Raw genomic sequence first — 22,665 nt, 5'->3', positions numbered from 1 at the left:
GTCAGACAGAGAAAGACAAGTATCAGATGATTTCACTCAACTGTGGAGCATAAGAACAAAGCAAAAACTGAAGGAACAAAACAGCGGCAGACTCACAGAACCCAAGAATGAACTAACAGATGCCAAATGGAAAGGGACTTGGGGAGTGGGGTGGGTGGGAAGGGAAGGAGAAGGGGAATAAGGGGCATTACGATTAGCACACATAATGTAAGGGGCGGCACGAGGAAAGCAGTATAGCATAGAGGAGACAAGTGTGACTCTGTAGTATCTTACTACACTGATGGACAGTGACTGTAATGGGGTATGTGGTGGGGACTTGATAATGGGGGGAATCTAGTAACCACAATGTTGTTCATATAATTGTATATTAATGATACCAAAATTAAAAAAAATGAGGATGGTATTTAACACTACAGGAAGAGGTACAATGCATATGGAGAGAATTAAGATAATGGCAAAGAAGGAGACCTAGGGCCTAACTAAAAGAACAGCACTATTATTTGAACCTTGAGCAGAAGATCCTCAAAAGAGTGAAAAGTAACCTCTGATGAGGTACTGGAAAATCCAGGAGAATAGTGATATGGTAGTTGAGAGAAACAATGATCAACAGTGTCCACTGCTGAAAGGTTGAATCAAAAAGTGACCTTTGGATTTTGCAGTGTAGACACAACTAAGTACCTTAACAAGAGAACTTCTGTTGAGATCCCATTTGCCAAGTATAGTTCTAGACAGTGGTGAACAAAATGAAAAAGGTGGTACTAGCTAATGTTTAGTGGGAGCGACAGTCAACAAATATAATTCAGATAAATAATAAGTATCTGTAAGGAAAAAAGCAGACTGATATGTAGTGGTGTTACAAATAGTATATTTAGGAAAGGTTCTGAGAAGTACCATTTGAGCTGAGATCAATGATGATAGATGATAAGAGACAGATGGTAAGAGACAGTTTCTTAAAACAGCACTGACACATCAATAGCAATGTATGAACTTCATTTGGATCCTGATTCAAACAAGGTATAAAATAAATGACATTAATGAGACAATTGGAAATGTGAACACTGACTAGATATATAATGATATTAAAGAATTATATTTTAGGTGTGATAAATGTAGTATGGTTATGTTATTTTTAAGAGTCCCTTTAGAAACATACTAAGATATTAAAGATGAAATCATATCTGGAATTTTCTTCAAGATAATATGGAGAAAAATAATATGGGAGGTGGGGTAACTGGATGGATAGTACAGACAAAACAACATTGACTATGTGTTACTTGTTGAAAGTACCTAGCTGATGGTACATGGGAGTTCACTTTATTATTCTACTTTTTTTCTCTCATTTTTTTCTACTTTGTTTTATTTTTTAGATTAAGAAAATGAAAGAAATTATTAAGCAAATGGAAAATGTGAACAATTGGTGAATCTGGTAAAGAGGAAATAAGAGTTCTTTGTTTGGTTTTTTTTTTTTGGTGGTTCCCCATCACTTTTTTTTTATATCATTTATGTACAATTACATGAACAACATTATGGTTACAAGACTCCCCCTATTATCAAGTCCCCATCACATACCGCATTACAGCCACTGTCCATCAGCGTAGTAAGATGCTATAGAATCATTACTTGTCTTCTCTGTATATACTTCCTTTTCCATGCCCCCCCACCACTACATTATGTGTGCTAACCGTAATGCCCCTAATTCCCCCTTACCCCTCCCTCCCTTCCCACCCATCCTCCCCAGTCCCTTTCCCTTTGGTAACTTTTAGTCCATTCTTGGGTTCTGTGAGTCTGCTGCTGTTTTGTTCCATCAGTTTTTGCTTTGTTTTTATACTCCACAGATGAGTGAAATCATTTGATACTTGTCTTTCTCCGCCTGGCTTATTTCACTGAGCATAATATCCTCTAGCTCTATCCATGTTGTTACAAATGGTAGGATTGTTTTTCTTCTTATGGCTGAATAATATTCCATTGTGTATATGTACCACATCTTCTTTATCCATTCATTTACTGATGGACACTTAAGTTGCTTCCATTTCTTAGCTATTGTAAAGAGTGCTGCAATAAACATGGGGGTGCATAATTCTTTTTCAAACTGGAAAAATGCATTCTTAGGGTAAATTCCTAGGAGTGGAATTCCTGGGTCAAACAGTATTTCTATTTTTAGATTTTTGAGGAATCTCAATACTCCTTTCCACAAAGGTTGAACTAGTTTACATTCCCAACAGCAATGTAGGAGGGTTCCTCTTTCTGCACATCCTTGCCAATATTTGCTGTTGTCTGTGTTTTGGATAGTGGCCATCCTTACTGGTGTGAGGTGATATCTCATTGTGGTTTTAATTTGCATTTCTCTGATGGTTAGAGATGTGGAGCATCTTTTCATGTGCCTGTTGGCCATCTGAATTTCTTCTTTGGAGAAGTGTCTGTTCAGCTCCTCTACCCATTTTTTAATTGGCTTACTTGCTTTTTGTTTGTTGAGGTGCGTGAGCTCTTCATATAATTTGGATATCAACCCCTTATCAGACATGTCATATATGAATATATTCTCCCATACTGTAGGATGTCTTTTTGTTCTACTGATGGTGTCCTTTGCTGTACAGAAGCTTTTTAGTTTGATATAGTCCCACTTGTTCATTTATGCTTTTGTTTCCCTTGCCTGGGGAGTTATGTTCATGAAGAAGTTGCTCATGTTTATGTCCAAGAGATTTTTGCCTATATTTTTTCTAAGAGTTTTATGGTTTCATGACTTATGTTCAGGTCTTTGATCCATTTTGAGTTTACTTCTGTGTATGGGGTTACACAATAATCCAGTTTCATTCTCTTACATGCAGCTGTCCAGTTTTGCCAACACCAGTGTTGAAGAGGCTGTCATTTCCCCATTGTATATCCATAGCTCCTTTATCATATATTAATTGACCATATATGCTTGGGTTTATATTTGGGCTCTCTATTCTGTTCCACTGGTCTGTGGGTCTGTTCTTGTGCCAGTACCAAATTGTCTTGATTACTGTGGCTTTGTAGTAGAGCTTGAAGTCAGGGAGTGTAATTCCCCCACTTTATTTTTCCTTCACAGGAATGTTTTGGCTATTTGGGGTCTTTTGTCGTTTCATATGAATTTTGGAACTATTTGCTCTAGTTCATTGAAGAATGCTGTAGGTATTTTGATAGGGATTGCATTGAATCTGTACATTGCTTTAAGCAGGATGGCCATTTTAATGATATTAATTCTTCCTAGCCAAGAGCATGAAATGAATTTCCATTTATTAGTATCCTCTTTAATTTCTCTTAAGAGTGTCTTGTAGTTTTCAGGGTATAGGTCTTTCACTTCTTTGGTTAGGTTTATTCCTAGGTATTTTATTCTTTTTGATGTAATTATGAATGGAATTGTTTTCCTGGTTTCTCTTTCTGCTAGTTCACTGTTAGTGTATAGGAATGCAACAGATTTTTGCATATTAATTTTGTATGGTGCAACTTTGTTGAATTCAGATATTAGATCTAGTAGTTTTGGAGTGGATTCTTTAGGGTCTTTTATGCTCAATATCATGTCATCTGCAAACAGGGACAATTTGACTTCTTCCCTGCCAATCTGGATGCCTTGTATTTCTTTGTGTTGTCTGATTGCTGTGGCTAGGACTTCCAGAACTATGTTGAATAAAAGTGGGGAGAGTGGGGAGAGTGGGCAACTTTGTCTTGTCTTGTTCCTGATCTTAAGGGAAAAGCTTTCAGCTTCTTGCTGTTATGTATAATGTTGGCTGTGGGTTTGTCATATGGGCTTTATTATGATGAGGTACTTGCCCTCTATACCCATTTTGAAAGTTTTTATCATGAATGGATGTTGAATTTTGTCGAATGCTTTTTCAGCGTCTACAGAGATAATCATGTGGTTTTTGTCCTTTTTGTTGATGTAGTGGATGATGTTGATGGATTTTTGAATGTTGTGCCATCCTTGCATCCCTGGGATGAATCCCACTTGATCATGATGGATGATCTTTTTGATGTATTTTTGAATTTGGTTTGCTAATATTTTGTTGAGTATTTTTGCATCTATGTTCATCAGGGATGTTGGTCTGTAATTTTCTTTTTTTGTGGTATCGTTGCCTGGTTTTGGTATTAGAGTGATGTTGGCCTCATACAATGAGTTTGGGAGTATTCCCTCCTCTTCTACTTTTTAGAAAACTTTTAGGAGAATGGGTATTAGGTTCACTAAATTTTTGATAAAATTCAGCAGTGAAACTATCTGGTCCAGATGTTTTGTTCTTGGGTAGTTTTTTGATTACCAATTCAATTTCTTTGCTGGTAATGTCTATTCAGATTTTCTGTTTCTTCCTGGGTCAGCCTTGGAATGTTGTATTTTTCTAGAAAGTTGTCCATTTCTTCTAAGTTATCCACTTTGTTACCATATAATTTTTCATAGTATTCTCTTATAATTCTTTGTATTTCTATGGTATCCATAGTGATTTTTCCTTTCTCATTTCTAATTCTCTTTATGTATCTAAACTCTCTTTTTTTCTTGATAAGTCTGGCTAGGGGTTTATCTATTTTGTTTATTTTCTTGAAGAACCAACTCCTGTTTTCATTGATTCTTTCTATTGTTTTATTCTTCTCAATTTTACTTATTTCTTCTGTAATCTTTATTGTGTCCCTCCTTCTACTGACTTTGGGCCTCATTTGTTCTTACTTTCCTAGTTTCATTAATTGGGAGTTATGACTTCATATGGGATTGTTCTTCTTCCCTGAGGTAGGCCTGTATTGCAATATATTTCCACGGCCTTTGCTGCATCCCACAGATTTTATGTTGTTGAATTATTGTTGTCATTTGTCTACATATATTGCTTCATCTTTGTTTTTATTTGGTCATTGATTCACTGATTATTTAGGAGCATGTTATTAAGACTCCATGTGTTTGTGGGCTTTCTCATTTTCTTTGTGTAATTTATTTCTAGTTTCATACCTTTGTGATCTGAGAAGCTGGTTGGTACAACTTCAATCTTTTGAATTTACTGATCTATTCTTGAAAATGTTCTATGTGCACTTGAGAAGAATGTGTATCCTGTTGCTTTTGGATGGAGTGTTCTGTAGATGTCTGTTAGGTCCATCTGTTCTAATATGTTGTTCAGTGCCTCTTTCTCTTTACTTATTTTCTGTCTGGTTGATCTGTCCTTTGGAGTGAGTGGTGTGTTGAAGTCTCCTAAAATGAATGCATTGCATTCTATTTCCCCATTTAATTCTGTTAGTATTTGTTTCACATATGTAGGTGATCCTGTGTTGGGTGCATAGATATTTATCATAGTTATAGCCTCTTGTTGGACTGACCCTTTTATCATTATGTAATGTTCTTCTTTGTCTCGTTACTTTCTTTGTTTTGAAATCTATTTTGTCTGATACAAGTACTGCAACTTCTGCTTTTTTCTCCCTAGTAGTTGCATGAAATATCTTTTTCCATCCCTTTACTTTCAGTGTGTGTATGTCTCCGGGTTCAAAGTGAGTCTCTTGTAGGCAGCATACAGATGGGTCTTGTTTTTTTTATCCATTCAGTAACTCTATGTATTTTGATTGGTGCATTAAGACCATTTACATTTAGGGTGATTATTGATAGGTATGTATTTATTGCCATTGCAGGGTTTAGATTCGTGGTTGCCAAAGGTTCAAGGGCAATTCCCTTACTATCTAACAGTGTAATTTAACTCATTTTGTATGCTATTACAAACACAACCTAAGGTTCTTGTGTATTTTTCCTCTCCTTTTTCTTCCTTCTCCATTCTTTGTATGTTATGAATCATATTCTGTGCTCTTTGTCTATCCCTTGGGTGACATCTATTTAGCCTTAGGAATACTTCCATCTATAGAAGTCCCTCCAAAATGCACTGTAGAGGTGGTTTGTGGGAGGTAAATTCTCTCAGCTTTTGCTTATCTGAAAATTGTTGAATACCTCCTTCAAATTTAAATGATAACCTTGTTGGGTAGAGTACTCTTGGTTCAAGGCCTTTCTGCTTCATTGCATTAAATATATCATGCTACTCCCTTCTGGCTTGTAAGGTCTCTGTTGAGAAGTTTGATGATAGCCTGGTGGGTTTTCCTTTGTAAGTGATCTTTTTTCTCCCTCTAGCTGCTTTTGAAAGTCTGTCTTTATCCTTGATCTTTGCCATTTTAATTATTATATGTCTTGATGTTGTCTTCCTTGGGTCCCTTGTGTGGGGAGATCTGTGCACCTCCATGGCTTGAGAGCCTATCTCCTTCCCCAGATTGGGGAAGTTTTCAGCAATTACCTCCTCAATGACACTTTCTATCCCTTTTTCTCTCTCTTCCTCTTCTGGTACCCCTATAAGGTGAATATTGTTCCATTTGGATTGGTCACACAGTTCTCTCAATATTCTTTCATTCTTAGAGCTTTTTTCTCTCTGTGCCTCAGTTTCTTTGTATCCCTTTTCTCTAATTTCTATTCCATTTCCCATCTCTTCTACTGCATCTAATCTGCTTTTAAATCCCTCCATTGTATGTTTCATTTCAAATATGGAATTTTTTAATGATTGAATCTGTCTTAAATTCGTTTCTGAGTTCTTGAATATTTTTCTGTACCTCCATAAGCATGTTTATAATTTTTATCTTGAACTCTCTTTCAGGAAGATTGGTGAGTTCAGTTTCATTTACCCTCTTTCTGGGGTTTGTGAGATTTTCATCTGAACCATGTTCTTTTGATGTTTCATATTTCTGTGTGGTGCCCACTAGTGCCCAGAAGCTCCAGTCTTTGGAGCTGCTCAGCCCCTAGAGTGAGGTTGGGAGTTGTAGGGGAGTGGAGGTGGTGCCTGCGGGGAGGAAAGATCTGTTTCCTGATTCCCATCTGTGGTGCCTGTCTCCAGTGTTAGAGCCAGTGGGCCAAGCACACAGGTGTAAGCCTCTGTGCTTTGCGTCTCTAGCTGCTATAGGCAGGGCCTCCCTGTGACTGCACAGTGACTGCTGGGTTGCAAATTGGTGCTGGCAGGCTAGGAGGAAGGCACAGCAGGCTGTGTGTCACAGTGGGGTACCTCGGAGCTGAGCAGCCAGCCAGGGGGATGGAGTGCCTGAAGCTTGTCAATGTTCCCAATCTTCTGGGCAGAGCGCACCCAGACAACCTTGTCCAGCTCTCCCCTCCACCACACAGCAAGCTCCATGCAAACCCCACCCCTTCAGCAGCCCTCTCATGCTAGTAAGCCTCTCAGACCACCTGCCTTTCCCTTGTCCCAGAGCAGCTGGGTGTGGATCCCATCCTCCACAAATGGCCAGAATCTGAGTCTCTCAAGCACTCTGCCTGTCCTAGCTCCCCAACGTCCAGAGCACCACACAATATAGGTTTCCGCTCACAAAGCATATCTCCAGGGCCAGGTGTTCAGCAGTCCCAAGCTTCTACTCCCTCCCTGCTCCATTTCTCTTCCTCCCGCCAGTGAGCTGGGGTGGGGTAAGGGCTTGGGTCCAGCCGGGCCACAGCTTTGGTACGTTACTGTGTTCCGTGAGGTCTGCTCTTTTCTCCAGGTGTATGCAGTCTGCCACAGTCCTCTTTTCTGTTGCTCTTTCAGGATCAGTTGTATTAATTAACTATATTTTCATACTATTTGTGGTTTGGGGAGGAGTTCTCCATCTCACCTCTCATGCCACCATCTTAAATCTCTGCTATTCTACTTTTCATATAAATTTTTCCATAATGTTTTAAAAACTAAAACAACATTATGGAAACATTTTTCTTTGACTTGATCTATAAGAGTAGTAATCCCAAATCTACAAAATTGTGGGGAGGATTAAATCAGATGTTTAAAGCATCAGGCACATAGCAGCTGCTCAATAAACAACAGGTGTCTTCCTCCCACCCCTTTCACGACCTTTGTGAATTAACTTTGAAGGATGGAAAGCCATCTGAATGAAGTTTTGAAGCTAGGAGGGCAACACTGATTAACTATTGCTTAGGAATACTTGGAGTTAAAGGTGTGACGTTAACAGTTGGGATTCACTTGGTAAGTTGATGAAGAAAACTCCTGACATTCTAGCTTTTTCTCATTAATTTTCAACCTTTAGTTTGCATAGGAAATCTTAAAGGTATTTGTTAAATTTCAGATTTCTGGGTTTTGTCCACAGAAGTTCTGATTTTAAAAGGCCTGGGAAAGGGACCCAGGAATTTGCATTTTTAGGAAACATCTCAAAGAATTCTGTTGTAGGTGGTCTTTGAAATACAACATTTGAAAGCACTGTTTTTAAAGCCTCAAGTGACTCTTGACAACATCTGTAGATGAAAAATAGTCCTTAAGGTAGTGTTTTCTTGCTAGGAACACCGTGGATCTCATGGAAAAGTCAAAGCAACACAATCTCTTAGGATCCCATGACCATGGAAGCAAAAGAATATAGATCCTTCTCACCTCAAGAACAATTCCAGTTGCCCATTAATGCCTTCAAGGATGAAGAATATCTAGAACACCCAACCCATTTTATTCACAAGAGGCAAGTAGGGGATTAGCACTTAACTCAGCTACTGGGGCTTGTGGAAGTCCCAAAAGGCTTCCTAAAATGTGATCTTTCCCCCCAGGAGCCAGACTATGAGCCTATGAGATGAGGACCTATGAATTCCCACCCCCAATACTACCACCAGTGATCAGCTGTCTCCACTATATTACCTCAACCATCTCTGCTTTCAAGGATGGAATGCTCTGGACCAAAATAAGAAAAGGTTTTAGTGGGGACAATTTGAGATGGAATTATTTTCTTACTCTTTTCAAGATGGTTGGGAAGAATGCATATGCCTGCTTCAGTTTAGAGAAGGAAACTGATGGTTCACATACTGTCTAAACAGCAACATTTCCACAGCATATGTGCAAGCATGCCTTGTGTTTTTGCTACTGCAATCCTTAAATGAAAACTTTCTTCATGATAAAGACAGAAGAACGTTTTGCACTGACATGAATAGAAAAAAATTCTACTCCGCAATATACCTATAGATTTATTTGGAGCATTAAGCCTCAAGTGACCTGTTTTTTTTTTTTTTAATTGTAATTCAGCACTAAAAGTAGAGAAAGGAAGCAAGGTAGACCATACCTTTAGCTTCCCAGGAGCTGTTTTTTAAAGCTTGATAGAAACAATTATTCTAATTATTCACTCAACCAAGTTTTACATGCCAGTTTATCTTAGTCTGATGACTAAACAGATTGAAAAATTCAAATCCTATGACATCCACCTCCATCTGTATATTTTTTTATTAAAGTATCATTTGTATACAACCTTACACTGGTTCCAAATGTACAACACAGTGGTTCAAGTTACCCATATTATTAAATCCTCACCCCCTCTAGTGCAGTTACTATCTTTCACCATAGGGAGATGTTATAGAATCATTGACTATATTCTCCATGCTGTACTACCATCCCATGACCAACTTATATTGTGATTGAGAATTATTGTACCCCTTTATTCCCCTCCCCTCTCCCCCCTTACCTTCTCCTTGGTAACCATTAGTCCTTTCTTGGAGTCTGTGAGTCTGCTGCTGTTTTGTTCCTTCGGTTTTGCTTTGTTATACTCCACAAATGAGTGAAATCATTTGGTACTTGTCTTTCTCTGCCTGGCTTATTTCACTGAGCATAATACCCACCAGCTACATCCATGTTGTTGCAAATGGTAGGATTTCTTTTCTTTTTATGGCTGAATAATATTCCATTGTGTATATGTACAACTTCTTTATTCGTCTATTGATGGACACTTAAGTTGCTTCCATATCTTAGCTATTGCAAACGGTGTGGAGATAAACACAGGAGTGCATATACCTTTTTGAATCAGGGACTTTGTTTTCTTTGGGTAAATTCCTAGAAGTAGAATAACTGGGTCAATAGTATTTCTATTTTTAGTTTTTTGAGGAGCCTCCATACTCTTTCCCACAGTGGCTGCACCAATTGACACATTCTCACCAACAGTGTAGGAAGGAGGGCTCCCCTTTCTCCGTATCCTTGCCAACATTTGTTATTTCTTGTCTTCTGGATAGTGGCCGTTCTAACTGGTGTGAGATGATATCTCGTGGTGGTTTTAATTTGCACTTCCCTGATGTTTAGCCAGGTGGAGCATCTTTTCAGGTGCCTGCTGGCCATTTGTATTTCTTGTTTGGAGAAGTGTTCAGGTCCTCCACCCATTTTTTAATCAGGGTTATTTGTTTTTTGGGTGTTGAGGTATGAGTGTATATATTTCACCTGTATCTTTTTAAAACCTTTCAAAAGAGTCTCATTGCTCAGAGGAAAACAGAACAAAACATAAAACCTCCTCAAATAGGACCCTGCAGTATAACTTTGCTGTGGGAAGCAGTCGCACTGGCCTTCTCTCCTCCCCAACAGATCAAACTCCTGGCTCCCAGAGTTTTCCTCCAGAGCTCATCACCACCACTCACTCTCCAACACAGTATCCCTTGCCCGTGGTGGCCTCTCCGTTGTCTCCTGGTCACACAGTTGTTCATCCTTCCATTGTCCCTGCCTCTGGGGAAATCTTTCCTCTGATCAAAATCAAAAGGCTTTCACAGGACTATCTACCCATTTTCCTAGCAATTAACGTTGCAACTGTATGTTCTGGGTCTGTATTTCTCACTAAACCTCAAGCTCCTCGAGGGCAGAAACCGTACCCAGTTTTGCCCCTCTCAGGGTCTAGCCCTCTTCCCCACACACAGTAAGTAATACATTTGTTAAGATGACTTAAACGTATTTGTTCCTCTGCCTTCTCCTTTTTTTCCGGCCGTGCTAGTACTAAAAAGCCCAAGATTACAGACTCCCAAGAGATCGGATTTGTATTAAATCCACCCTTTACTAGGCCCGCTGCTCCCATCTCTGGCGGAACCAGAATCCTAGCTCTGGGCTGGAAACCGAGAAGTCAAGTGCAGGCGACCTAACAAGCCCTACTTCTTTATTACCAGGCTGGAGAGAAGAGGGAAAAGGATGGGGCTTAAAGAACGCAGTATAAGCCCCCCAAAACATCACACCGTGCAACCCCCAAGCGGCGGCCCCTCGGGCTTCCTTCTCCCTCAAGACTGCGGAGGTTTCGGGATCCGCGACGAGGGCCTCGGAACGGAGCTCACCCGACCCCGACGGGAGCGGAGGGCTGGCGCCGGACAGGAGCGAACAGCCTCCGACGGCGGCTCCCGCAGACACGCCGGGCTGGGCAAGAAGGGGCCGGCCGGCGGCCCCCGGCCCCCGCGCGTCCCCGGCTCCTCCTGCGCGAGCACGAGCCGCCGGCGGAAGTGCTGCGTTGCGCACTTCCGGGTGTTGTCTGGTCGCCGCCGCCGCCGTCGCCGCGCATCTCTGGTCTCCGGGCTGCCGCCGCCGCCTCCGTCCCCGGAGTCTGGAGCGACGTCACCACCATGGCCGGCATCAAAGGTAGGCCTGGGGCTGGGCCCCCGAGGGCTGGGTGGCCGCCCGGAGAGAGGGGCGCGGGTCCCGCCTGGCCCCCACACGCCGCCTCCCCGGGCCGGGCGCGCGCCGCGGGGTCCCTGCGCGGGAGGCTGACTCCCGCCCCGCGCCCGGCCCTGCAGCCGAGAGCTCAGGTGGGCGCGGCGCCCTCCGGGGAAGACGGCGGGGATGGCGACCTCTCCGTCTGCCCCCGCTTTCCGTCGATCTTGGCAGCCTCCCTCCCACCCGTCGTCGCCGCGTACAAAGAGTGAAGCGGTCCGGGCTCTGTCCCGCACCGACTCGGGCCATCAGGCACGTTCTTGCCGGAGTTTGCGTCCGAGAGAGACGTTCGGAGCATGGTTGGGGGAGGTCGAGGCCCCTAGGGATGCCAGTACAGAAAATCAGTGTTATTCCCCACCGAAGGCACAGGTGGGATCCTCCGGCGCTGAGCCGAACCGAATCGCTCAGGAACGCCCCGGAAGGACCTCGGGACGGTGCTTTCCGAAGCCTCGGCTATCGCAGCTACTCCCAGGACCCCTCCTGGCAGCTTTACAAGCTCCTAACACTGATGCCTTTGGTTTGTGGTGTTTGTCCCACAGGGTCAGACCCCATAAGCGACCCCAGAATGCCCTGTTCTCTGCCTTCTCCACAGCTGCACGTTGAGGTTTTTTTCACATTTCAAGAGTTTTTATGTATTTGGGGTTTGGGTTTTTTTTTTAAGACAGTGCTAAAAATGAAAAATTACTCGTTTATTCGTACATTTTCTTTAGAAATAAGGAATGTTGCATTCTTTACAACTGGTAGTTTTGTTGGTGTGATGAGAAGCAGATACCACTAACAGCCGTTTTCAACTTATTTTTGTGACATCGAATTACTTTGATTTCCTGGCCTGCGGCTTTGTAGAAGGGGGCAGGCAGGAAGTGAAGAACTTTGATAGCAGTGTTTTTTTCTCTGTATTTTATTTCCTTTAAGGACAAAATTTATTGAGGTTCTTTCCCAGCGTCACATTTTTACTGTTTCTTGCTTATTTTTTATACTGGACACATTTCCCATATGAAATGTTGTCATTTGAACAACTAATGACACTTTCCAGTCTCCTTTGAACTGTTTAAATCCTTGTGTGAAACGCAGTTAACGGTGGAATGCTGTGGTTTTTAGGATAATACCAATTTCCTAGTTTTTCCCCATTTCTTAACTGTCATTAATGCAGGCGTTTCTCTCTTGAGAAAACAACTGTAATTTCCTTCTCCAAACCTAGGTAAATATTAAGGTGACAGTGACTCATGGAATTGCACTTAAACCTTTGGTTTCAGTAAGATTTTGTGATTATGATTATCAGTTTATTTTCTTCCTGTTGGCCTGTCTTTATATTAGGCAGGAGTGTTGCTCTAATTGGTGTCCATTACTTATATCTGAAGCCAGTGCCTATTACTTTGTTATATATCAGATTTTTCTGTTAACTTCCAAGTTAGGAAACTCGTCTCTTCTACTCCAATTTCTTTGTAAGCACACAAGCGCCACGTCTCTGGAGAGTTTAGATAATTGGGCTGTTCCTTCCCTAGCTTAGAGGCTTTGGGAGTAGAAAGCAGACTCAGATCTAAGTTTTGCCTTCTAAATGTTGCATCACTCAATTACAGTATAAATTCTTGCTTTGTTGATGTGTCATCTAGAACAACCTTTTATACACAAATGATGAAATTTGTATATAAATCAGCCTAGGTGCTGCTTTCGTAAGACTGGAGAAACTTTACAAGCTTTGGGAGTACTTTTAAGCAATTTATTTAACCCCTCTGGGCTTTTATCTACTGTGAGAAGATGGAAGGTGAGATGTCACATAAAATTGTATTTTGATACCTAAATCTTGTATACTTTCAGTTCCTTGATTTTTTTTTTAAGGAATGGCCTTTCACTAACATTAACTACTTAAAGAGCGTACTCAAAGAAGTTAGACTTTCTTTTTTGATAACGAGAACATAAAATAATTGTTCTCTGTCCTAGTCCTAAAGCTACTTGCCTGTTGGCAAGATTACTGAAAACTGCTGTGCTTTTGGAGATTTTTCTGCCTGATTTAAATTTTTTTTAGCCGCATCTCTCTTGTCAGACAGCAGATGTTGCTTATGTGCAGTGCTATCTCCTATTTCTCTTTTGTTTTCTATCTGGGAAACAATTATCATCAAACTTAATCGTGTCAGAAAATACAGGCAATAGTGATCATTTCTGGGAAGGGAAAGTTACCAATTTTGCTCTGGGCACATGAATCACTCTTGAAAAAAAAAATATATATAAATGAGCATAGATGATTCTTTAAAATAAAAGTTTCTATTCTGCTGAAATTCACATGTAACAGTTGGGTCACGAAAATGAACAAATGACCTCTGAATAAGAGCCTAAAGAATTTTAGCTTTAGTGTATGGACTTTGTGACATCAGTTTAATCTCTTTAGTGACCCTTTATTTCCTCCATGACTCTAAGTTATATTCTAGATAAATGGCTTCTGAATAAATAAGGTGTTACTATTTGGTATTTATAGTGATGAACTTAGCTCTTTGGCAGCTACATTCAAAAAGTGGAGATGGATCAAAAATATGTAAAGAACTCACATGACTTAACACCCAAAAAGCAAATAACTCTATTAAAAAATGGGTGGAGGTTATGAACAGACACTTCTCCAAGGAAAAAATTCACATGGCAACAGACACATGAAAAAATGCTCCACATCACTAGTTATCAGGGAAATTCATATTAAAACTACAATGAGATATCACCTCACACCAGTTAGGATGGCCAACATAGAAAAGACTAGGAACAACAAATGCTGGCGAGGATGCAGAGAAAGGAGAACCCTCCTACGCCGCTGGTGGGAATGTAAGCTAGTTCAACCAATGTGGAAAGCAATATGGAGGTTCCTCAAAAAACTAGAAATGGAAATACCATTTGACCCAGGAATTCCACTCCTAGGAATTTACCCTAAGAACTTAGGATCCCAGTTTCAAAAAGACATTGCACCCCTATATTTATCGCAGCACTGTGTACAATAGCCAAAAAATGGAAGCAACCTAAGTGTCCATCAGTAAATGAATGGATAAAGATGTGGTACATTTACACAATGGAGTATTATTCAGCCATAAGAAGAAAGCAAATCCTACCATTTGCAACATGGATGGAGCTAGAGGGTATTATGCTTAGTGAAATAAGCCAGGCGGAAAAATACAAGTACCAACTGATTTCACTCATCTGTGGAGCATAAGAACAAAGCAAAAACTGAAGGAACAAAATAGCAGCAGACTCACAGAACCCAAAAATGGACTAACAGTTACCAAAGGGAAAGGGACTGGGGAGAGTGGGTGGGAAGGGAAGTAAGGGGCATTACAATTAGCACACATAACGTAGGTGGGGGCACAGGGAAGACAGTATAGCACAGAGAAGAGAAGTAGTGAGTCTATAGCATCTTACTATGATGATGGACAGTGACTGTAATGGGGTATGTGGTAGGGACTTGGTAATAGGGGGAATCTGGTAACCACAATGTTGCTCAGGTGATTTTATATTAATGACACCAAAATTTTTTAAAAAGTAGAGATGGTTTTTTACTTCTTCAGCATGTCTCAAAGTATCTTTAGTGTTCAGAGTATGATTTGCATTTTACATCTGGTCCAACTTTCTTCACAGAAGAAAGAACTGGCATCAGGTGTTATTTAGACTGCTCATAAGGGGCTGGGAGGAGCTAGGGACCCCATGCCTCCTGACTTGCAGTTACGCTGTATCCGTATGCTCTTTCTCTCCATTCCCCTCCTTTTCTCTTCCTTTCTTTTTTCCCCTTTGGTTCCTTTCATTCTGAAGATATTTATCATTGACTGTTAAGAGCTGGGCATGAGCATCAATAAGCGAAAAACATTTTCGTTGCTCTGGTGGAGTGAACAGTTTAGAAGGAAAGGCAAATGCAAATCAACATAAAGTTGCAGCTGTGATAACGGAGCAGAGGGGAGGTGCACAGTGCAGGGGGGGCCTCTGCACACGCGCATCCCTTTGCCTGCATTGCCGCCCCTAGAGAACCACATAATGTACTCCCTCATTTCATCTAGATTTCTGCTCAGCTGTCACCTCATCAGCGATGCCTTCCTGGGCCACTGTGTCTAGAATAGCACTCCCACCATCTTATTCTACCTGTTTTTTTTCATGGCACTTGACATTTATTTGCTTTTTAAAAAAAATTCATTTTATTCTTCCACTAGAGTGTGATCTTCAGGAGAGCAAGGGCGCTTATTTTTTTAATTGCTTTATTTCAGGTATCAAGTGTGGCACACAGGAGGTGCTCAGTAGGTGCATGTTGAATGAATGAATGAATGAATGAATATCCCCTATATTAGGGGAAGCTGGTCTAGTCAGAAGGTTTGGAAAAACTGCACTAAGAAACGACTGAGGTGAAATCTGAAGGAAAAGTAGTAGTAAACTTGGAAGAAAGAGGGAAGCTGGGGGAAAAGAAAGAAGCTCCATTGAGTGTGAAAGGGCCTTGTCTCATTTATTAATGTATCTCCAGCCCCTGTAATATATTAGGTTCACAGTAAATATTTCCTGAATGAAATGAATGAAGGAAAAAGTCTTACGTAGAAGGGACATGTGCAAAGGCCATGTGTGTGGGAGCCTGTGATTTCCAGGAAGAAAAAGAGGACACACGGACAGCAAGGAGGTAGGCTGGTGTGATAGGTGTCAGGGCCAGGTTAGGAGGATCCATTTTGAACAGAAAAAACAAACGGTAAACTCAGTATTTTTCTCAGTTTACATTGCATTTCACTGTAAACTTGATGTTCCTCATTGCTATAAAATCTAAGTGCTATTAGTTTTAGTTTTCTTTTTTTTTTCCTGTAACTGAAAATATAATGACAGTAAGGGCTAAGTATATGTTTTCAGGGTTGACATGACCTACATAAGTGATTTTTATGAAATCAGCCAAGCTATCGTGTCAGTGAATGTCCTTGATTATAACCATTTTAATTCAGAAAAGCCTGTCAGTACTTAACTGTCAGAAGCATTGAACTTCTTGAATGTTAATTTTGGTTTGTATATGTTAGCTTTGGTCTTGGTAACTTTTAGACTGTCTACAACTCTTTTGAATTTTAACATGTCTGTTAAGTTTAATAGACTGTGTTGCTAAAAAAAAGACTTGTTATTCTCTTAGTCACAGCAGTTGCAGAAATACAGGTTATATGGAACTCAAAATAAATTGATCATTTATTTCTTTGCTTAATTCTAGGCCATTGATTAACTATCATTGATTAACTATGCCTATTCAAGAAAGTTGTTCCTACTCACATATGTGAAAACACTTTATAAAATACAATGTTTGATAGAAGTATATGTGTAACTTGAGAAACTACATTGCACCTTTAGAAACCATATTTTACCTGTAGAATGTATCTGCCGCTGTAGTATCTTAAAATAGTGATTCCATAAAAGGATTTCCCATTATCCTGCACATTTTCTAACATGTAGATTAGGGGAGAAAAACCCACTTGTAATTTTGCAAGCTATTTAAAGATAGGTACCAAAATTAATTGATTAAAATTATTAACTAGATATTCTTGCACACTTTTTTCTTACCCTTTTGTGCACATTGGGAGTATAGAAGTAACAGGAGCTGATCAGGAAAGGTTTTCCCATAGGATGAGGCATCTGAAGTCCAGTAAAGGCACAAATACAGTTTCTATACCTCCTGCTTTTCAAAACTGAAATGATCTGTGCAGTAAATATAATACTGATGCCTAGAGGAGCATTGATCTTGCTGACAGGGATACTCATCAAGATGAAACCAGTAATTTATCTGTGTGGTGGTATAGTGGCCATAGATCAGGACTTTGAAAATCAGTATTGCTTTATTTTGCCTTGAAAATACTACAGAAGACTTACTCTAAAACTGTCAAAAACTTACACTTTTGAAGGTAACTCACTTCTAATATATTTATTTTTTGTGTTTGTTTTGCTTTTTGCATCTGGGAATACAGGTAATGTTCAGACTGTTAATAAAATACTGATTTAATTGCTATTTCTATTAAACTACTTATTTACTTTACAGCTTTGATTAGTTTGTCCTTTGGAGGAGCAATCGGGCTGATGTTTTTGATGCTTGGATGTGCCCTTCCAATATACAAGTATGTAAAGTTTTTTGTCTTTTTAAGTGCCTAAAGGTAAAGATTTTCTACTTTAAAAGCTTAACAAAAATTTTTTTAATTTAAAAATTTAAAATTTCTAACTGTAGAAGTAATCCTGAGGAATGTTCATTTATCAAAGACAAACCTTTTTTAAAAGTCTCCACTTAAAATTTGTAAAGAGTTGACACCACGGTGCAGAAAAGACTCAGAGCTGTTGCTCCTTGATTACTGCCAAGTGTGTAATGGTAAGATAGCAGCGCCATAGCCCAGCACTACTCAATTCTGAGCTCCTGTTGATAAAACTAAGTACAAGAAAATTTAAGATGTCTTTTCAGCAAAAAATAACCATAAGCAGAGTCAAGAGACAACTAAGATAACTCATGAAAGCAGTTACTTCCCTTAGGATAGAACTTTTAAAAATTAATGGGACAAATTAGTAAGAAAAATACAGACAATTCAATAGAAGAATGAACAACAAATATGAGAAAAGAACTGCAGACTGTCACTAAGTACATGAAAATATACTCAGCTTCTTCCAAAATTAAATGACATCTGTTGGTAAAGATAGAAGATGTGGGGCTAAAGGCACTGTCGTGTACTGTGCCATATACTAGGTCATGTACGGTGGGTGGAAGTATAAATCTGCAGTGTTCTTGGAGCCAGTTTGCTTGCAGCTCACAAAATATATATATTCTTTGAACCAGCCTTTCCACTTCTTAGATTTCTCACACAAATAAATCTCCTTGCAGATGTTTGCTAAAATATGTGGTTGGGGGAGAGTATGCATGTTCATGACAGCTAATTTATAATAACAAAAAACGAAGCATCCTAAAGAATCTTATCAAAGGAAAAGTGGTTAAATAATGGTATATCCTTCGATGGAAATTCTAGGCAGTCTTAAAAAGAATGAGGAAGAGCTGAAAGTACTGTATGTAAAGATGTTCAAGATATATTCTTAAATGAAACATTTCATATTTTTTAAATTTATCTATATGGAAATACGGCGGGATCCACAAGAAGCTCAAAAGGAAAGTGGGGAAGAGAAAGGAGAGGAGATGAGGGCAACTTTGAGTTTTCATTTTTTAACTTTTTATTTTAAAAAGATTACAGACTCTGAAGAAGTTACAAAAAACAGTACAGAGCAAACCAAGAAATGACATGGGCACAATAGCTGGACTGCAGACTAAAAGTCATTTATTTTTATTGTGATAAATTCTGTATTCTGACTGAAAGTCTTCAGTATTACTTTCAGTTTATTTTCTACATTTTGATCTCAATATTTTGAGACTTGCTAGTAACCTAAGAGAAGGTTGGAGGTGCTCCAGCTTTATGCTAAGACAGGATATCATACCTTACAAGTCAAAGGCATGAATCTGGAATTTTAAAAGTTATTGTGTTAATATTCCCATTTTCCATATGTTTATAACCTAAAATGAAAAATATTTTTAATTTTGGGCTTTGATCCCAACTGTTAAAATTAATAAAGCATTTTCTGTTAATATAGGAAATATTTAATCATTGTGTCATAATGACTTTAGGACTACTGTGACTCTGTATGTTTCATTTTTCAGTGTTCAGGTTACGGCTTATTTTTAAACTATCATGTTCTGTATCTTGCAGTATTCCTTTGGTCTTTATTTTTAAAAAGCACATTTTATAGGTCAGAAAAATGACAGCAAAACTATATTAACTTATTTTTCTTTTTCTAGTCAATACTGGCCCCTCTTTGTCCTGTTTTTTTACGTCCTTTCACCTATTCCGTACTGCATAGCAAGAAGATTAGTGGATGACACAGATGCTATGAGTAACGCCTGTAAGGAACTTGCCATATTTCTTACAACAGGCATTGTGGTCTCAGCTTTTGGGCTCCCTATTGTATTTGCCAGAGCACATCTGGTGAGTGAATACATTATTCTCTTAATGATTTTCCATTAGACTGGGTTACATTTTTCTCAGGAAAAAGTTCTTGGCCCATGACATGAAAAAGGGGTGAGAGACATGGGACCCTAGGGGATAGAGGTAAAAATCTTTTGTTTCTGCTGCCTGATAAAAACCACATTGGAGAGCTTGGCTGGGGGCTGCAGCAACAGTTGGCTTGACCTGAGGAGATCTTGTGTTTTTTGCAGGTGGGAAAGTGTGAAACTGCGAGAAGTACATATACTCTGTTCTTCCCGCACTCACCAGTCAGATGCACTGCTCCATCTCTGGGGAGCTAGAGAAGGCAGGGAAGACAGAGGCTGGCAGCCCCTGTGAAAGAATGTACATGAGTGTGTTTTTAATCTCTGGTACTTTAATCTGCTTTCAAGATAAAATTTTAAATTCACTAAGAAAGTTGGAGCGGATTTCTTTATAAAAGGAAAATTGCAGAATTCTCTTCTGCCTCCTCAGAGCTCAGAAGTCAAGCTTGCTTTTGAGTAATTATCATCTTCCATGATTTTGTTTTTAAAGGAACCACTGTTTCATACTGTGAAAGATATTATTTCAAATCTTGTCTTAGATCATGACTAGCATACAACTAGGGCCTTGATTTGCTTCTCTTTTTCTTTTTGTTGTCCATATGTCTGTTGACTGTTTCTATCTTCTTTTCCCGCAGATTGAGTGGGGAGCTTGTGCACTTGTTCTCACAGGAAACACAGTCATCTTTGCAACTATACTGGGCTTTTTCTTGGTCTTTGGAAGCAATGATGACTTCAGCTGGCAGCAGTGGTGAAAGAAATTGCCGAACTCTTGTCAGTGGACTTCTTGTCATTTATCAGCCATCCGTGCACACAGGAGGTGGGGCGGTAGTGCTGAGAGATAGCGAGCCTTTTGGGGGTATTCTAGGTGCTCCCTTCTCACTTTTCTTGTAAGCAGACAGTTTTCACAGAGACTTGCTGAAGGATTAAAAAGATTTTTCACTTTTGGAAAAAAGCTTGACTGGTTTCACACTTACCTATAGTATGCTTTTTTTAAAAATCAGTATGTAAACATTTTTTAAATGTAGTAACCATTTGCATTGGTTAGGGATTAGATTTCTGCTGGCTGTGACTGGGCTAAAGTGTACATCTTTTTAAATTATTTAACCTCCATAATTACAAAAAGTTATCAAAAATAAGTTTTCAATCAGTCAGGATACCATCACTCCCAGTTTTATGCAGACATACAGGCTGTTGGCACACCTTATAGACTATATACTCAATGCAAATATAGCTTCATTTATACCTCAGAGGGGCCAAGTATTAATGCCCGTGCCCTCCATAAGGGTTGCTGGTTTTGCCACTAAGCAGGTGTTTTGTGAATTGAAAATTATTTTATGGAATTGCTACGAAGAAGTGCTTTTCTTCTCAATTGTTAGAAGAATTTGTCGTTAAAGGTAAGAATATAAAAACAGATTTTTGAGATGATTTTTATTTATGTTTATTATAGTTAGAGTGAGGGAAGCATTGTGGGAAGAAATGACATTGAAATTCCATTTTTTGAATCCTCATTCTATTTGTAAGTGAAATTTTTGGTCTCCTGTTTTACCATGGGTGAAGTGGACACACATGGAACTACTGATAAGGGAAAGTTGTGTGTTTGCATCATATATACCAGAAAACCTTTCCCTGCTTCCTCCTTTTAATTTATGTTGTATGTTGTGTATATCAAGTAAAATAACTTTTCAGATATAGTTTAATAACACTTTAAAGAAGAAGTGTTTAACTCACCTGGAAAGTAATTGCTATGCCATACATGCCGAGTGCTCCCTGCCCCACAAGGCCTTGGCAGGACAAGAAAGTGACTTGTTAGTCTTGCAGATAATTCATGCATTAACAATTTAAGATTTCAACCATGGTAACGGTAGTTTTTATTCTCTAAGGTTATATCATAGGTAATTTAAAGTATTTAAGACAAGTTTCATGTGTACCTCTCAACTGTTTTGATTTTACTTTATCATGATAGATCTGCTGTTTGCTTTTAAATGGCATTTATTGTGTGAATTAATGCAAAGTAGCCAAATCCAGCCTGTATAGCAACTTCAGACACAGACGTGACCAAAAAATTCCCAGTAACCAGGCATGATCAAATTGTAGTGGTCATCTGTGTCTCAAAATTATCAGTATCCTTTCAGGAGCTAGTTATGAAAATGTTCAATGATGTCTGACAGTATTTTGTTAAGGATATTTGTATGTTTATTTAGTATAGTTACATAAGAATTGTGTTGCCTTCAGACAAAACTGAGTAATCATGACAGCTTTCTGTTGTTGTTTTATAAAGCTTATTTCTTAAGAAAATAAGAACAGATTCTGGGTTTGTTCAGCTTTTTACTAAAGATGCCGAAAGGCCCCAAGTTTTACTGCCGAACCAAGTTGTTACTTTTAGCTGTGAGATGGGAAGCAGAATGAAATACCTGTGTGTGGCTGTCCCATGTACACATTAGGCTGAAAATGGCTTGCAGGTTACAATGCTGTAGACATGAGAAAGGGACAGGTACACGGGAGGTGGCTGGTGATATAGAAGGGAACTCCGTGCCTATGGCCTACTCTATTTTGGGCAGTGGGGTGGGGAAGTGCCTTCTCTGGTCCTTCCTCCTTTTCAGTTCCAGAATGTCAGTGCGGTGCACTGCTACTGTTCATTCACTTGGCCATAGACTCTTTTTCTAACAGCTGCACATTCTTTCTGTATATTAATCACATTGGCAGCATTGTGTCCTTGACCTTGCACACTAGCTTGACATAGTGCTGTCTCCAATTTCTAGGTTAGTTACCTAGGGTATGAATTTTCTATAGAATGTGCACTGATACTGCATTGCCATTCCTCTATGGAAAGCAAACTTTTGATGATGAAACAATAAAGATTTTAAATATCTATGTTAATTTTTGTGGGTGTTTTTGAAATGAGAACATACTGCACACTGCAGCCACTGAAGTGTATTATCCATTTAATAATGTCATGTAGGGCAAGTAGGACATGAGCTGTTTTGTAGGTTTACAGAAGTTTCACTTCCAATATAAAATTAAAACCACAGTAATAAATACTACAATGCAGCCCTATGATTTGGAGCAATAGTAAAAGGATTGGTAATCAGGGGAAGTAGAATTTTTACCTAACCTTTTAAAAAAATGGCCACAGAATGTTTTGTTGTTATAGAAAGACTACCGATGGTCTACTAAGTCAAGATCGTATTTGTA

The 22,665-nt window shown here is 39.4% G+C and overlaps 1 protein-coding gene across 2 annotated transcripts; it reads left to right on the top strand.

Moving 5' to 3' along the window:
• Positions 1-11,207: 11,207 nt before the first annotated feature.
• Positions 11,208-22,350, top strand: LEPROTL1 (leptin receptor overlapping transcript like 1). Of its 2 annotated transcripts, XM_036997604.2 has the most exons (4): positions 11,209-11,357; positions 17,440-17,515; positions 19,225-19,411; positions 20,109-22,350. In XM_036997604.2, the coding sequence occupies exons 1-4, from the start codon at positions 11,342-11,344 to the stop codon at positions 20,223-20,225; spliced, it is 396 nt and encodes a 131-aa protein (XP_036853499.1). In that variant the 5' UTR covers positions 11,209-11,341; the 3' UTR covers positions 20,226-22,350. The 2 variants fall into 2 exon arrangements, with proteins under 2 accessions (XP_073075173.1, XP_036853499.1); XM_073219072.1 differs by lacking the exon at positions 19,225-19,411 and having other exon boundaries at positions 11,208-11,357.
• The last annotated feature ends 315 nt before the right edge of the window (positions 22,351-22,665 follow it).

Source organism: Manis javanica, chromosome 12, assembly GCF_040802235.1.
Source record: "Manis javanica isolate MJ-LG chromosome 12, MJ_LKY, whole genome shotgun sequence".
Lineage (NCBI taxonomy): Eukaryota > Metazoa > Chordata > Mammalia > Pholidota > Manidae > Manis > Manis javanica.
The sequence above is the reverse complement of the archived record's forward strand: the minus strand, read 5'-3'. Positions and strand labels throughout refer to the sequence as shown.